General features: G+C 42.9%; 1 protein-coding gene across 1 annotated transcript in view; it reads left to right on the top strand.

Annotated features, from left to right (window-relative positions):
- ahsa1a (AHA1, activator of heat shock protein ATPase homolog 1a) overlaps window positions 1–10,342 on the top strand; it is a 44,554-nt gene extending 34,212 nt beyond the window's left edge. Inside the window, exons 4-9 of the mRNA XM_060915760.1 lie at window positions 765–882; window positions 986–1,077; window positions 1,321–1,446; window positions 3,016–3,117; window positions 7,418–7,469; window positions 10,102–10,342. Coding sequence (XP_060771743.1) covers window positions 765–882; window positions 986–1,077; window positions 1,321–1,446; window positions 3,016–3,117; window positions 7,418–7,469; window positions 10,102–10,274 — 663 coding nt within the window. The 3' untranslated portion in view covers window positions 10,275–10,342. The remainder of the gene's footprint in view (window positions 1–764; window positions 883–985; window positions 1,078–1,320; window positions 1,447–3,015; window positions 3,118–7,417; window positions 7,470–10,101) is intronic.
- The last annotated feature ends 6,697 nt before the right edge of the window (window positions 10,343–17,039 follow it).

Genomic DNA, 17,039 nt, shown 5'->3' on the forward strand with positions numbered 1-17,039 from the left:
GTTAAAGGAACAGTCCACCGTACTTCCATAATGAAATATGCTCTTATCTGAATTGAGACGAGCTGCTCCGTACCTCTCCGAGCTTTGCGCGACCTCCCAGTCAGTCAGACGCAGTCAGACGCGCTGTCACTCCTGTTAGCAATGTAGCTAGGCTCAGTATGGCCAATGGTATTTTTTGGGGCTGTAGTTAGATGCGACCAAACTCTTGCGCGTTTTTCCTGTTTACATAGGTTTATATGAGCAGTGATATGAAACAAGTTCATTTACACAAATTGAAACGTAGCGATTTTCTATGCTATGGAAAGTGCGCACTATAATGACAGGCGTACTAACACCTTCTGCGCACTTCGGCAGCGCATTGATACGGAGCTCAGATATCAATGCGCTGCCGAAGTGCGCAGAAGGTGTTAGTACGCCTGTCATTATAGTGCGGACTTTCCATAGCATAGAAAATCGCTACGTTTCAATTTGTGTAACTGAACTTGTTTCATATCACTGCTCATATAAACCTATGTAAACAGGAAAAACGCGCAAGAGTTTGGTCGCATCTAACTACAGCCCCAAAAAATACCATTGGCCATACTGAGCCTAGCTACATTGCTAACAGGAGTGACAGCGCGTCTGACTGCGTCTGACTGACTGGGAGGTCGCGCAAAGCTCGGAGAGGTACGGAGCAGCTCGTCTCAGTTCAGATAAGAGCATATTTCATTATGGAAGTACGGTGGACTGTTCCTTTAAAGTCGTATTTGTTATCTTCTGCACAGATCTGCATTACCGCATGTAAAGATCAGCCCACTACACCTCTAACTGCCCTCATGAAGAAGGAGGGAGAGAAGGAGGTCAAACTGGCTCTACAGGGCTACGTGTCCCACCTGAAAAAAGGTGAAATAAATAAATAAAAATTAATTCTTACTACAGCTTTCACTTGTAGGATTGAGATTTTTTTAATGTAAATGTAACTGTGATATGTGTTTTATTTTTGTAGAGTTCTCTCAGGGTATGATCCTGCCTACAGCTACGGGCGTCAGTACCCAGCAGCAAGCTCAAACAAACGTCAGACTGGAGAAGAAGAAGCCGGTACGCTCTCACTGCTTTTTCACACCATCCCTGTGTGTGTATATTTAAACTCGTAATGCTAGCCTGATTTTAAAATAAGCTTTAATGCACTTTATCTTCAGCTGATTACACTTTTATCATTGCATTTCTGTATGATTCTTTTTGACAGGAAAATCTTTTGTTTCGTGATGCTGATAGATTTTTAATTCTGTATAAATAAAAGCAGTAAATGAAGGACAATTTCACCGTCTCCTTCGTCCACAGAGCAGCTCCTCCACCACCTCAAAATCTCCTGGCTTTGGAGTGAAAATCCCCACTGCCTCATTTAGTCTGAAGGAGACATTCTTCACCTCACCTGAGGAGCTTTACAGAGTCTTCCTCAACCAGCAGGTCAGGATCCTTCTCCCAGAATGCCGCATCTTATTCAGAGAAGTGTATATTTTTAACAGGTATAGTGTTGGATAAACTCTGATTAAATGCTTTATGATCTTGTATATCCTCCTGGGAACCAAGAAAAAAATTTGTCTCTCAATTTCTCTTTTGTTGTGATTTCCTTACTAGGAACTTCCCAGCAACCCTCCTAGTCACATGATATATCATTGGAAAGCCCAGAATGTACTCTTTACAAGACACCAGGATTCAAGTGAATAGCTTGAAAGAGTAAGAGGGTGTGCATGTAAAACTAATGTCAACTACAGAGGACACAAGTCTATGGGTTGGTTCTCAGGAGGATATGATGATACATCCTGATATTATGGTTTACAACATAAGAATATTCATCTCATCTCATTATCTGTAGCCGCTTTATCCTGTTCTACAGGGTCGCAGGCAAGCTGGAGCCTATCCCAGCTGACTACGGGCGAAAGGCGGGGTACACCCTGGACAAGTCGCCAGGTCATCACAGGGCTGACACATAGACACAGACAACCATTCACACTCACATTCACACCTACACTCAATTTAGAGTCACCAGTTAACCTAACCTGCATGTCTTTGGACTGTGGGGGAAACCGGAGCACCCGGAGGAAACCCACGCGGACACGGGGAGAACATGCAAACTCCGCACAGAAAGGCCCTCGCCGGCCACGGGGCTCGAACCCGGACCTTCTTGCTGTGAGGCGACAGCGCTAACCACTACACCACCGTGCCGCCCAATAAGAATATCATAATAAAATAATATTTACACCCTTTGTTTAAAAATATTTTTTGTTAATTTATTTTGACATTTTCGAGTAAAATGGAAAAAAAGCAGAAAGCAAACAAAAGCCAAAACTTGAAGATGCCAGAAAAGTTTACATGCACATTTCATTTACCGATTGCTCTAAACTACGTCTTTTTCCTCGAGTAGAAAGTAAGAAGCTGCGCGTGTAAACTTTTCTAGTTTCTACATTTTAACAAAACAGATGAACAGCCCACCCACCCCCCAGCCACCTGGTACTGACCGTAAAACCCTGTACATGAGCTCAATTAAACATGTGCACTGATGATATTTTGGACATTAATCATTTGGTAATTATGTATAGATTAATTTAAATGCTATTATTAAAAAATATTTAGCTAGCTCACTTCTGTCTAAAACGCCAGTTTCAAAGGTAGATGATCTTGGAGACGTTTCCATTCCCAGGTTTGTGTATGTGGACGTCCACTTTAATTTAAACCACAAGTTTACACCAGCATTCAAATACATCACCAAACGTTTATATCGTGTCCCACTTGTATTTTTATGTCAATTTATTTTGTAGATTTTTGCTCTGTATTTATTGAAAGATCCATCTCCAGCTAGGTTGTAACCTCCTGACTGAGGCAAGCAGTTTTTAGGTTGAAATATCCAGGCGCGTGGCAAAATAGGTGACGACTCCATCTTCACCAAAGCCACAGTGTGTCACTGACTCATTTTGTATAGCGGGAAGCATCACTTCATTCTTTCACTCAGTAAACAATTTTGTTTGATGTTTGTAGATGGTTCAGGCGTTCACACACCTCGCCGCCTGCGTGGACGGGGTGAGAGGAGGACAGTTCCGGCTGCTAGAGGGAAACGTGCATGGAGAATTCGCTGAACTGGTGAGGACTGAAAAGACACGATCATTAACACCTCAATGACACACTTTTACCTCACGTATTACCTTACTCTTTCACCTTACACTTTAATCTCTTAATTTTCTTAGACTTTTACTTCACACTTTCACCCCAGATGTTTACCTCACACCATTACCTCACATTTTAACCTTACGATTTTACCTCACACCTTTATCTCAGAATTTTCTTAGAATTTTATCTTACATGTTTACCTCACACTTTTACCTTATAATTTTACCTCACATACAGTGCCTTGCAAAAGTATTCATCCCCCTTGGTGTTTGTCCTGTTTTGTCGCATTCCAAGCTGGAATTAAAATGTATTTTTAGAGGGTTAGCACCATTTGATTTACACAACATGCCTACCACTTGGTGCACATTGTTTTTTTTTTTTATTGTGATACAAACAATAATTAAGATGAAAAAACAGAAATCTGGAGTGTGCATAAATCTCTTGCGGTATGTCTCTATTAGCTTAGCACATCTAGCCACTGGGATTTTTGCCCATTCCTCAAGGCAAAACTGCTCCAACTCCTTCAAGTTAGATGGGTTGTGTTGGTGTGCAGCAATCTTCAAGTTATGCCACAGATTCTCAGTTGGATTGAGGTCTGGGCTTTGATTAGGCCATTCCAAGATATTTAAATGTTTCCCTTTAAACCACTCCAGTGTAGCTTTAGCAGTATGTTTAGGGTCATTGTCCTGCTGGAACGTGAACCTTCGTCCCAGTCTCAAACCTCTGGCCGACTCAAACAGGTTTTCCTCCAGAATTGCCCTGCATTTAGTGCCATCCATCTTTCCTTCAGTCCTGACCAGCTTTCCTGTCCCTGCAGAAGAAAAACATCCCTACAGCATGATGCTGCCACCACCATGCTTCACTGTAGGAATGGTGTTGGGTTTGCGCCACACATGGTGTTTCCCATGATGGCTGAAAATATCAATTTTAGTCTCATTTGACCAGAGAATCTTCTTCCATGTGTTTGGGAAGTCTGCCACATGCTGTTGGGCAAACTCCAAACATGTTTTCTTAAGCAATAGCTTTTTTCTGGCTATTCTTCCATAAAGTCCCGCCCACTTTGTGGAGTGTACAGCTTAAAGTGTTCCTATGGACAGATACTCCCATCTCCACTGTGGATCTTTGCAGCTCCTTCAGTGTTATCTTTGGTGTCTTTGTTGCATCTCTGATTAATGCCCTCCTTGCCTGGTCTGTGAGTTTTGGTGGGCGGGGCCTTCTCTTGTCAGGTTTGTAGTGGTGCCATAGTCTTTCCATTTTGCTATAATGGGTTTAATGGCGCTCTGTGGGATATTCAAAGTTTGGGATATTTTTATAACCCAACCCTGATCTATACTTCTCCACAACTTTGTCTCTGACCTGTTTGGAGGCTCCTTGGTTTTCATGTTGTTTGCTTAGTCATGTTGCAGAGTCAGGGTCCTTCCAGAACAGGGTGATTTATACAGACATCATGTGACAGATCATGTGACACTTTGATTGCACACAGGTGGATCTTAATCAACTAATTATGTGACTTATGAAGTGAATTGGTTGGACCACCTCTTATTTAGGGGTTTCATGCGAAAGGGGGGTGAATACTTATGCACACTTGAGATTTCTGTTTCATCTCATCTCATTATCTCTAGCCGCTTTATCCTTGTGGCAGCGGGGGCATGGTCAAGCGCCGGTCTCTGACAGGAGGGCGGAGTCAGGGAAGGTAAGTGGCAGAATCACTACACCTGATGTCAATTAACCTGTGTTTGTGTGTGTCTTCCCAGTGACCGCACCCTATTTAAAGAGGGAGAGCAGAGAGCAGAGGAGCTTCCCCGAACCAGACGCCGGTTGTGTGTGTGTCTGTCTGTGTTTTCGAACTAAGTTAGACTGAAAAGTGTGACAATAAAACGGTTTATCAACCTGAGCTCTGTCCTGCCGTCTTCTATGCTCCACCCATACACAAGAACTGCCACAGTGGTGCTGAAACCCGGAACTGGAGCACCAACGCCGAACCGCCCCATGGAGTCTTCCCCGTTCGCCGACCTGGTCCACGCCCTCACCACGGCCCAGCAAAGCCAGCACCAAGCGCTAGTCACGCTCCGTAAGGAGCAGGAGCAGCGCTTTGAGGCCCTGGTGTTGGCCCAGCAAGTGGACCGACAGGCGTTCCGGCACCTCCTCGCATCGGCGGGGACAACCGATGCTTCCACTGCGGGCCCGTCCCCCCTCACCCTGACAAAGATGGGCCCGCAGGATGACCCCGAGGCTTTCATCACACTCTTTGAGCAAGTCGCGGAGACCTCGGGGTGGCCAATGGATCAGCGCGCAGTGCGCCTCCTCCTCCTGCTGACGGGAGAGGTGCAGCTGGCCGCGCTACAGCTCCCCGCCGACCACCGGCTGGCCTATGCGGACCTTCGCCGGGCCATCCTCCAGCGTGTGGGGCGCACCCCCGAACAGCAGCGCCAGCGCTTCCGTGCTCTGCACTTGGAGGAAGTCGGCCGGCCGTTCACGTTTGGCCAGCAACTCCGGGACGCCTGCTGGCGGTGGCTGAGGGCCAACAACCACGACGCTGAGGAGATCATTGATCACGTGGTGCTGGAGCAGTTCATCGCGTGCTTGCCCACAGGAACCGCGGAGTGGGTCCAGTACCACCGCCTGGCATCGCTGGATCAGGCCTTCGAGCTGGCGGAGGACCATTTGGTGGCTGTTCCGGCGGCAGGACAGCAGACAGCCTCTTCTCTTCTCTCCTCTTCTCTCTCTCTCTCTCCCCCTCCTCCTGTGTCCCGTCCTCGCCCCATTCCCCCACCGCGGAGGCAGGGGCCGGCACCACCCCAGCCGGCCCGCCGCACCCGCGGTGCCCTCCCATTTCTCCCTTCTGTGTCTGTCTCTCCCCCCCCTCAGGTGAGTGAGGCCCCGAACACCAGTGCAGAGAGGAAGCCCGGGCCGGTTTGCTGGCGCTGCGGGGAACCGGGTCACCTCCAACAACAGTGCACGGCAATGGAGGTGGGCGCGGTGGTTCGGATCCCCGACGCGCCAGAAGCCGCCCTCGATTGGGCCAGAGCGTATCGCATACTGGTGAGTATTCAAGGGGATACATATCAGGCGTTGGTGGATTCTGGTTGTAATCAGACCTCAATTCACCAAAGCCTGGTGCAAAACGAGGCATTGGGGGGAGCACAGGGGGTGAAGGTGTAGTGATTCTGCCACTTACCTTCCCTGACTCCGCCCTCCTGTCACAGACCGGCGCTTGACCATGCCCCCGCTGCCACAATCCTGTTCTACAGGGTCGCAGGCAAGCTGGATCCTATCCCAGCTGAGTACCGGCGAAAGGTGGGGTACACCCTGGACGAGTCGCCAGGTCATCACAGGGCTGACACATAGACACAGACAACCATTCACACTCACATTCACACCTACGGTCAATTTAGAGTCACCAGTTAACCTAACCTGCATGTCTTTGGGCTGTGGGGGAAACCGGAGCACCCGGAGGGAACCCACGCGGACACGGGGAGAACATGCAAACTCCGCACAGAAAGGCCCTCGCCGGCCACGGGGCTCGAACCCGGACCTTTTTGCTGTGAGGCAACAGCGCTAACCACTACACCACCGTGCCACCCGAGATTTCTGTTTTTTCATCTTAATTATTGTTTGTGTCACAATAAAAAAACAACAACAATGTGCACTTTTAAAGTGGTCGGCATGTTGTGTAAATCAAATGGTGCTAACCCTCCAAAAATCCATTTTAATTCCAGCTTGTAATGCAACAAAACAGGACAAACACCAAGGGGGATGAATACTTTTGCAAGGCACTGTATTACATCACTCTTTTCCCCTTACAATTTTGCCTCAGAATTTTCTTACTTTTACCTCACACTTTCACCCTAGATGTTTACATCACATTTTAATCTTAGAATTTTACCTCACACTTTTATCTCATAATTTTCTTAGACTTTTACTTCACATATTTACCCCAGATGTTTATCTCAGAATTTTCCTCGCCTTTTATCTCACACTTTTACCTCAGATGTTTACCTTGCACCTTTACCGCATGCATTTATTTAAGACTTTTCTCAGACTTTTACCTCACACTTTTACCTCAGATGTTTACCTCACAATTTTATCTCAGACTTTTCTTAGACTTTTATCTCAGCTGTTTACTTCACACCTGTACCTCATACTTTTATGGTACAAGTTTACCTCACACATTTGCCTCACACTTTTATTTGAGACTTTTCCTGAATTTTTACCTCACACTTTTACATTATAATTTGACCTCACCCTTTTACCACATCCTTTTACCTCACAGGTCCCAAACCAGAAGATCGTCATGAGGTGGAGGTTTTCATCTTGGCCTGCAGGTGTGTGTACTCAAGGAAAAAACTCATGAGTGAAGTACTGAGTGCAAAAGTTTGTACACCTTGTAGCAGAGTTGAATGACCAGGGGGGTTCAGAAGACTGTGATAGAAAGGTCAGTGTTACATTAAATTAAGTTTTAAAATATATATTTATTTTAACAAGTGAAAATTGTAATAATAAATAATACAAAAAACACAATGTTAATATAGGGCGGCACGGTGGTGTAGTGGTTAGCGCTGTCGCCTCACAGCAAGAAGGTCCTGGGTTCGAGCCCCGGGGCCGGCGAGGGCCTTTCTGTGTGGAGTTTGCATGTTCTCCCCGTGTCCGCGTGGGTTTCCTCCGGGTGCTCCGGTTTCCCCCAAAGACATGCAGGTTAGGTTAACTGGTGACTCTAAATTGAGCGTAGGTGTGAATGTGAGTGTGAATGGTTGTCTGTGTCTATGTGTCAGCCCTGTGATGACCTGGCGACTTGTCCAGGGTGTACCCCGCCTTTCGCCCGTAGTCAGCTGGGATAGGCTCCAGCTTGCCTGCGACCCTGTAGAAGGATAAAGCGGCTAGAGATAATGAGATGAGATGAGACAATGTTAATATATTTTGCAAACTGAAAAGTAACGTTTTATTATGCCTTTTATTACAAAATTTTCACTATGCAAGTAAAACTACACAAAGTCTCAAAGCTTACTTAAAGCAAATAATTTAGACATAGAGACTCGGGATTTTATTTCGATTTTATTTCAAGACCACAACTGTGGGGATTTCACTAAACTGCCTGTGCATTGTCTGATTTATTTGTTAACATCGTTACTGCGATTGGATGTAAAACTTCCTGCTTCAAATGCGACCAGTAATGTGACTCGTTGCTCATTCGAAATTTTTCTTCCTGTTTAAGGGGACAAAATAGCTATCAAAAATGCATTCCTATATTTAATAAAATGAGATAAATAGAATTTTGATCATAAAAAACTTGCCTTCAGTTCCCCTTTAACAGCTGTCACCCCTCCCTGCCCCGCCCCCATGCACACCCTGCCTTGGTCTTGACTTGATCTCAATCCCTCAAAGTCTTGGTCTTGTCTTGGTCTCGATACACTCTGGTCTTGGTCAGAACTTGGTCTCGGTTTAGTTGGTCTTGACTCCAACACTCGCTATAAACTCATTAGATTAGATAAAACTTTATTGATCCCTTTGGGAGGGTTCCCTCAGGGAAATTAAGATTCCAGCAGCATCATTACAGATAAACAGAGAAAAGAAATAGAGAAAACTTCTAGATAAATTAAAATAAATTAAGTATTTACATATACAAATATAAAAAGAATAAGATATGGGGAAGAGAGGAAGGGGGTGAAGGAGTGGGGGGGAAGGGGGGAAAGGGGGGGCGGCAGGAGAGATATTGCACTTTATATTGCACTTTATATTGCACATTGTCCGGTGAGGCTACTGCTCCTTCCCGTCCTCTGTCCTCCTGTTACCCCTCCTCCCCCCCCAGAGAGGAGTTGTACAGTCTGATGGCATGAGGGACAAAGGAGTTTTTGAGTCTGTTCGTCCTGCACTTGGGAAGGAGCATTCTGCCACTGAACAGGCTCCTCTGGTTGCTGATGACGGTGTGCAGAGGGTGACTGGCATCGTCCATGATGTTCAATAGTTTGTCCATAGACCTCTTCTCTGCCACCGTCACCAGAGAGTCCAGCTTCATGCCGACCACAGAGCCGGCCCGCCTGATCAGTTTGTCCAGCCTGGATGTGTCCTTCTTGGATGTGCTGCCCCCCCAGCACACCACGGTGTAAAACAGGACACTGGCGACCACAGACTGATAGAACATCCACAGGAGTTTCCTGCAGATGTTAAAGGACCACAGCCTCCTAAGGAAGCATAGCCTGCTCTGTCCCTTCCTGTATAAGTGTTTGGTGTTGCAAGTCCAGTCCAACTTGCTGTCCAGCCACAGCCCGAGGTACTTGTAGGAATCCACAGCCTCCACCTCGACTCCCTCAATCAGAACTGGTTGTGACCTTGGTCTTGGTCTCTCATGTTGAAATTTGACTTAGTATCAGTACAGAGGTCACACCACACGAACGGCTTTCAAATAGTTTTTGTCGTTAGTTTATTTTCTTATCAAACATTTATCATAATTGTTCATCATTTTCCTTCATCGATCGATGTCTTATCTTCGCACTTAAAAGATTTCATGAGGTTAACTTTATACCGGTTGACGTGTCTGTTTACTTTGCAGCTCTTTTAAATGAAGTTTGCAAGATGAAGCATTCCAACCCAACTTGTAGCTGCCTGTTTCATCTATGTCACAAAATGTACACGAACTTCGACAGCGTCCTTGACAGAGCAGCCAGAGCGAATTTTAACACACCATAAGAATCGCAGAGAACTTGTAAAAATAAAAGTACATTGTAATTTTCCCTGTTCAAAGAGCATTGGGGGTGGGGGACAAACTTTTGCACTCAAGAGAAGATTCTGTGCTCCTAGCGTATCCTATGGAAGAGTCGATCCTTTTTTATGGTTACTCACATCTGAAAGAAAAAAAAGCAGCTTTCTCAGATATATATTGTTTCTGTTTGCCTTTTTTCTTGTATTTTTTTTTTAAACCAGCAGAATCCTTGTGGTGGTGTTTGATTTTTATGTTCCCAGGACACTTCTCGACAATCACGTTGGACTTTACAGATCGACGCAGTGAGACAGAACTGTCGCTGGAGGCGAAAGGCGTGCCCAGCGGTGAGGAGGACAGAATGAAGGAGGGATGGCAGAGATATTACTTTGATGCCATTAAACAGACGTTCGGTTACGGAGCTCAGATCTGTTAAGCCACAGATTTGTCATTTATTTTTAAAAGCACAATGATGCTGTGATGACTAGCGTGAAAACATCCTGAACGTAGATGAACGTGGATGTGTTTTGTATAATAAGTAATGTAATAAATGATGAAAATGAACTGAAAAGCAAACTCTGATCTGTGTTTATTTATTGTCTAACCTGCTGCTGTGAGGGATTTTAACTTTAAACACACGACTCAGGAAGATGATATGAGCTTGAATTATTTATTACGAAGTACAGTATTTCATCATTGATTAACCATGTAAAGACACTCTGAGGCATGTCGTTATTGTGCGTTCGGCTTTGTGCACGTTTTATCAAGAGAACAGATCAGGTTCGACAAACAGAAGATGGATCTACTGTGGTTTTCATTAGTGTAGGTGTTGATATGAGGATCTTCAGTGTCCAAACAGAGTTAATTCCGATCACGCCGGTCAATTCAGGAAGTCTGAGATGCATTTTAGCCACGTTATACAATTATAAATCTGTTTCTGTCTCCCGAAACACTTTTAACAACCGACACCTCTCCAGATGACACATGTTCAAAGTTAGTGCCTTTAAAATCATTCCTAAGTTTAAAAAGTCTCTGATCTCTCTTCATAAGGACTTTGTAAGTGACATACAGTATAGCGGTACATTTTTAAAAAACTATTACAGCTAATCCTGAGATTAAGAGAGAGAAAAAGAAAAAAGAGAAATAAAAAAAATATGTGCTACAGTCGCTCTTCTGTGGGATTGGACCATATGGGCTATCCTTTGTGCCCCATGAGAACCAATGAGCCTTCGACACTCATAACCCTGTCACCGGTTCACAGTTGTCCTTCCTTGGAATGGCCTCACTGCACTCTGTGTACTCTGACTGTCGTGTCTATTTTTAGTATTTATAGTCCATCGTATCTTGTCTGTAAATATCCTGCATATTTTGTGTATATGGTGTACTGCTTATAATGTTGATGGTGTACATATTTATAATGTATACTGTATATTATAGATATCGTATATTATTATACGGGCCATTTTTTCCATGGAATAAAAATTCTATTCCCTTCTTGCAGGTTTATTGATAGCATGCAATATTGTTACCGTATATTGCTCAATACGCCACTCTCTCCAATGGAGAATGAGCATGCAATATTGTTATAATATTGCATGGTTGTCAAGACAACACAACATGACACGTCAGCACTCATGCGAAGATCCAGTGGCAAAACTTTTCTGCTCCGCATGCGCACAATCGTTTCTTTGTCAGCTGGGAAAGAGAGAAGACGAGGCTAATCCAGTGCTGCTGCTAGGATTAGCGATGCTATAATTAAGCACTAAATAAATAAACTAAAAACTGAAACACCGGAAAGGCTACCAAAACTTCATTAGATATTCTTCACGCATAAGTACAAGAGAAAAACATACCAACGGACATCAAAAAACTGGAAAAGGTTTACTTTGTTAAATATGGAAGATTTTGAGAGAATTTTGGTTGCCAGATCACTCTGTTGTGTGTAGCTGTTGATGCTGATTTTAAAAGTAACTCAATAAATTAAACTGGAAAATATATATATATTCGGTTTGACTTCATTAGCATTGTCCTTCGCTAATGCTACACTGGCTGGAAGGTAACTGGACTGCTGCACTAACAGCACCGAGTCGCAGGTAAGCTCGCATTGGCCTTTGAGAATGCTGATATGAAGATCGTCTCTATGTATAATAATAATAATGTCTGGCTTTTTTTCATGGTATATCAGATATATTCCATTCAGCTACTTGTCTTCAACTCGTTCAATATCATGCTAGCTGAATGGAATATATCTGATAGACCACTCAACGCCAGCTAATATTATCTAAGTATAATATGGCACGACCTACTTCCGGTAAAATCGTGCACTCTGATTGGTTCCTTGGCGGGCAGTATTTTCCCGTAATGCCCGTCGATGATTATGGACTTTCCAAAGTGTTGGCTTTCAGTGTTACAAAACAGAAACAAAACAATAAAAAAAGATGAATTGGAAATCAAAATGGAATCAAAAACGGCCAAAAGACAAACAAGAGTCAGCGAGTTATTCAAGAAATGAGGAATGAAGAGCATTCAGAAACCGCTAACCGCTAACAGAAATTCAGTTCTGAAACCGCTAGCCATTTATTCTGCATGTGTGACTCAACTACGTTACAAATACGACGTGACTGAAAGCAGTGTCATGAGCATCTATTTTAATCTTAGAAATAAAGAAGCCATATAATAAACTCCTTATTAACCTCGCTTGCTCGGTCTTTACAAGAAAATATCAGACAGAGGTCTTTTTGTATGTACCGAGCCTTTAATATTATACATTTTTTATGCATAATATAGATATTGTATATTATAGATAGTGTTTATTATAGATAGATATTTAGATTATAGATAGATAATATTGTATAATACAGATATTTTAGACATATTGTGTATAATATAGGTATCGTATATTATGTATATTGTAATAGTTATTGTAGATTGCATATTTATTATATTGTGTAACGTGTATATCAACGAGCAGTCTATGCACATTACATATACATATATTTGGGTCCGTCTCAGAAACTGGTCTCTCATTTGGGACATTATGGTCAAAAAATAAATTTTCTAATTTTACTTTTTTGTTTTTGCATTTACCCAACACTCAATGTTTCTTCTGTCATGTTTAATAAGAATAAAGATAGCATCTTGCTTTATCTGGCCTCCACTGTGGAACATTTTAACGATGTTCTGAAGTTCACTCGCGTAACATGGAAACATGTACGCATTTAAAAACCCTCTTTAATAACCAAGGAATATCTTTTTTCTGTACATATGTTTGTTTCTTTAAATGCAATTACTGGACAGAAAAACAAAAACATATTTATCATTATTTTTACATTTTACTTCTTAGTTTCAAATGTGGGGCGGCACGGTGGTGTAGTGGTTAGCGCTGTCGCCTCACAGCAAGAAGGTCCGGGTTCGAGCCCCGTGGCCGGCGAGGGCCTTTCTGTGTGGAGTTTGCATGTTCTCCCCGTGTCCGCGTGGGTTTCCTCCGGGTGCTCCAGTTTCCCCCACAGTCCAAAGACATGCAGGTTAGGTTAACTGGTGACTCTAAATTGAGCGTAGGTGTGAATGTGAGTGTGAATGGTTGTCTGTGTCTATGTGTCAGCCCTGTGATGACCTGGCGACTTGTCCAGGGTGAACCCCGCCTTTCGCCCGTAGTCAGCTGGGATAGGCTCCAGCTTGCCTGCGACCCTGTAGAAGGATAAAGCGGCTAGAGATGATGAGATGAGATGAGTTTCAAATGTTCATCAGTTATCATACATTTTATTAAACTTTACTTTGTTGTGCCTGCAGGATGTCATGTAGATACACCCCTTATTTTGTACTAAATTATCAATTAGCATAATAGTAATACACAGACAAAAGTTCGAAACCATCACACAATATCCCATTGATTTATTCAATTATTTGCTTTTTCATCACTAACGTAACATGGAAACACGTTTTTTTTCTTTACTAGTTTCTTTTTACAGTGAAGATATCATTACTTATATCACATCAGAACAAGTTGCAGATTTACACACTGCATTAAAATGTAATCATTCTCACAACTTAAAGTTAAATTATATTTTGATTGCAATTCAAATGCTTTTGTAAAATTGATTTACAGCTAAACTCCATCATGAAGAATTAAAGCCCCTCCTTCACAGATGAGTGAAAATATTGAATAAATTTCCTCTTTTTGATTGCTTGGGTTAAAAATGCCAAGTTATGATGACTGAATTGATTATTCACTTAAATATGAATAATATGATACATTTTGGATATTTGATATGGCGAAATAGGACTGTTTGCAAAATGACAGTGAAATATAAGCAGTGATACTGTTAAAAATGACCCTTTCAATAATGCATACTGTCAAAACGATCCATTTTCTCATCCTGATCAATGACATACAAAGAACTACTGAGATATAGAATAAATATATGTGATTTTTCCTTGATATGAAATTTCAATCAGTTTTGCCTGTAATCTGTGAAAGAGGGGCTTTAAATACAAGGAGGCAGCGACGGCCGACCACTTCTGTGTTACGAACGTAAGATAAAATCGTTAATTCCACAGTTGCTCACAATTAATATCAATTCTTCTCAGCTAACTGTGTAATTATTATCATTTCTGTGAGGAACTGAAACAGATAGAGACATATTTCAAAAAATATTCTCATTCACTCTTTATAGTTACAAGTTCACTCTCGTAATAAGGAAGCACGATCTCAGACAGCTGACCACTTTGTTACGAACGTGAGATAAAATCATTAATTCCGTTATTTCTTACAAATCACATCAACTTTTCTCAGCTCTGTCTGTTATTATTATTGCTTCTGAAAGGAAATGAAATGGTCAGCCACTTTATTGTAATAAAATAATTCTTGTTCCCATTTTATGGTTTAAAAGCTCACTATCGTAATAAACAATCACATGTGGCCGTTTCCATATTACAAAAGTGTGAAAATTTTTAAATTCTCTAATTCCTCAAAAATAATATAAATTCTTCACAGCTAGGCCTGATGGTCATCAAATATTAATGTCAAATAAAGTTATTCACTATGAAATGCCTAGAACTAAGCTGATAATGTGACCCATTATGACCAAATGTTCAAATCCATCATCGTGGCAAAATGACTGGCCGTAGATTCTATCAAAAGTTTGATCTAAATTGACCATGGTTGCAAAATATTGGCCAAAAATACGCAAACACTACGAAATATGAAAGTAAGATGAAAAAGAAACATTCTATTGCCTTATACTGCAAGACTAAAACAAAATAAAACTGTCAAAACTCACCTTTTCAGCGATAACGTCCGAACAGATCACCCGCGTAACAGAGAGACCGCAAATGGAAGCACGATCAACTTCTAACTGCTGGAGTGGAAAATTCCATTCTACACATGCAAATTGTTAATGCGTGTCCTTCCCCGCACACAAATAACACGCTACGGTAAAAAATAGACCACAACTCATTTTATAGCTCAGAAATTCATACAAGACCAGCTACCATCGGAACATATTCTGTAAGAAACATATTCTATACCTAACTTTCAGCTTTCATTTTAAAAAACAAAATCGCAGATTTATAACTAAATTTTTATACGGCGTAGTGATTTTAAGTTACTACTTTTGGTGAGGTCGTGACCTTGACCCTGAGGTGGGGTTTACATTAGACCGTATCAGCGGATCATCAGATTAACGTTTTTAAAAACGATTCGCGTGCACACAGCAACGCCAATACACGATTTGCGTGCACACAGCAACGCCAATACACGGATACGCTCGGCTCCGCAGGCATCCTGCGCTCCAAATCACTCCACCCTGAACAGCAAGTGCCCTCTGGAGGGTGTGCACTCCGGCCCTGCGCAGCTCACAGAGCGCGCGAGTGAAGCGCACGAGCAGTGATTCGGGACTGAGCCGCTGTGTGTGATCCTAGTGCATATCGGGCATGCGCGTCACTTACCACTTGCAAGTGGAAGGATGGCAAGCCTAAAGACAATCATAACTACACAATGGGCAGTATTTGCATCAGTATTTGCAGTATTTTCATACTTTTATACTCTTTAATGAAAGGTGATACAAGGCGGAAGTCCGCGACGTTTTTCAGCAGTCGCGTCACATGACCAACGCCAGCGAATCAGGAAGGTGGATGTCACAGTGACGTTGTCCAATGACGATGTCAGCTAGAGCTCAGCACAACGTATCCGCATATCCTCAACGTTTACACAGCACCGGACCAGACACGATCTGGATTGAATACGTGGACCCTGGTGGATTCCCGTTTCCCGGCGTTTCCTGGCGTCTTAATGTGAACGGACAGTGCATCCACGAAGAAAATGAGACAGATACGGTCTAATGTAAACTTGGCCTGAGGCTTTAGATCCAAACACACGGTTTTGGGTTTGCAGAAAATGGAGTTACGACGGTGATGAAATATTTTGCATGATGCTTTATTACGGGGCGGCACGGTGGCGTAGTGGTTAGCACTGTCGCCTCACAGCAAGAAGGTCCTGGGTTCGAGCCCCGGGGCCGGCGAGGGCCTTTCTGTGTGGAGTTTGCATGTTCTCCCCGTGTCCGCGTGGGTTTCCTCCGGGTGCTCCGGTTTCCCCCACAGTCCAAAGACATGCAGGTTAGGTTAACTGGTGACTCTAAATTGACCGTAGGTGTGAATGTGAGTGTGAATGGTTGTCTGTGTCTATGTGTCAGCCCTGTGATGACCTGGCGACTTGTCCAGGGTGTACCCCGCCTTTCACCCGTAGTCAGCTGGGATAGGATCCAGCTTGCCTGCGACCCTGTAGAACAGAATAAAGCGGCTACAGATAATGAGATGAGATGAGATGTTTTATTACGGTTATGATTATTCTGTGAGCGCACCAATCCTTAGGTGGATAAAGTTACAACTTAAAATACGATTAGTGATAACTGTAGACTTTTCAGTGGACTACAGCCTTTTTAAGGGAATGCGATGTAGTCAGCCATTTATCATGTCCCAGATCAAGCTGCCATTTTTCCACAAATTTGCAGAATTTTTGCCAAATTCTGAATATTCACATCAAAGATTTAGTTTTATCTGTATTATTTTCATTATTTTATTTCAAATTAAAACCATCACCATTCAAACCCGTATAGTTTACTGAGTGTGGGTATATTTAGTGGGGGACCCCCACAGTACCCAGTTTCTGAGACAGACCCATATGCACTTTTTTTTTTCTTTATTG

This window comes from Neoarius graeffei, chromosome 3, assembly GCF_027579695.1.
Source record: "Neoarius graeffei isolate fNeoGra1 chromosome 3, fNeoGra1.pri, whole genome shotgun sequence".
Classification (NCBI taxonomy): Eukaryota; Metazoa; Chordata; class Actinopteri; order Siluriformes; family Ariidae; genus Neoarius; species Neoarius graeffei.